Source organism: Gavialis gangeticus, unplaced genomic scaffold, assembly GCF_001723915.1.
Source record: "Gavialis gangeticus isolate Ggan-Ray unplaced genomic scaffold, GavGan_comp1, whole genome shotgun sequence".
In the NCBI taxonomy this organism is placed as follows: domain Eukaryota; kingdom Metazoa; phylum Chordata; order Crocodylia; family Gavialidae; genus Gavialis; species Gavialis gangeticus.
The window spans coordinates 44,382,305-44,383,064 of NW_017729006.1; the positions used below are offsets into that span (position 1 = coordinate 44,382,305).

General features: G+C 39.6%; 1 protein-coding gene across 2 annotated transcripts in view; it reads left to right on the plus strand.

Moving 5' to 3' along the window:
• Positions 1–760, plus strand: part of RECK (reversion inducing cysteine rich protein with kazal motifs) — a 129,669-nt gene that overhangs the window by 105,798 nt on the left and 23,111 nt on the right. For both annotated transcript variants that reach the window (XM_019509153.1, XM_019509152.1), the window contains exon 16: positions 541–733. In XM_019509153.1, coding sequence (XP_019364698.1) covers positions 541–733 — 193 coding nt within the window. The remainder of the gene's footprint in view (positions 1–540; positions 734–760) is intronic.

Below are 760 nucleotides of genomic sequence, written 5' to 3' on the forward strand. Positions count from 1 at the left end.
GGGCACCTGTCAGGTGGTAGGGCTACCCTTGCAGCCCTTAACAGCTCGCCAAAACTCATTAAGTGGCCTTCCAGCCGAAATAAATTGTGCATCTCTGCTTTATCCCCTTAGTGCAAGGGTATGAGCAAGGTGGGGCTAGAGCCCACTCTGCAGATACTGCTAAGGCAAAAAACCAGTTTGTGGTCAAAGCCCTGAGCATGAAACACCCACAAATGACAACATATATAGGGGCGATAGGTTCAGTTGCTGGTAAGTAATTTCATTTTTTAGCAAAGTTTTGTCTGAAACCCACCTCAGAACATTTGGAGAGAAGTCAATTTTTGTCTGAAGCTCAGCTCAGGATCACACAATGTGACAAAATTTTATGCATTCCTGTACTGATTCCAAGTTTGCAATGAAACCTCAAACTAGGCCACCTAAAACATTTGTATCTCTGTGTCTAGCTTTAAAGCATAAGAAAGATTGCCAAAAGATTATATTTCTGATAGTGTTTTAAGTTAATAGATATGTGTAATGTGAAAATCTTGTTGATTTGTGCAGATGCATACCAAAGAAGCAGGTTTGTTTGACTAGTTTTGAGAAGTTCGGATGTAACCAGTATGAATGTGTGCCAAGGCAATTCAACTGTGACCAACTGCGAGATCCTGTTTGTGACACAGACAATGTGGAATATAATAATCTGTGTACATTGTACCAAAAAGGAAAGAATATATCATATAAGGGTCCATGCCAGGTATGAAATAATTACTGCAATATTTAT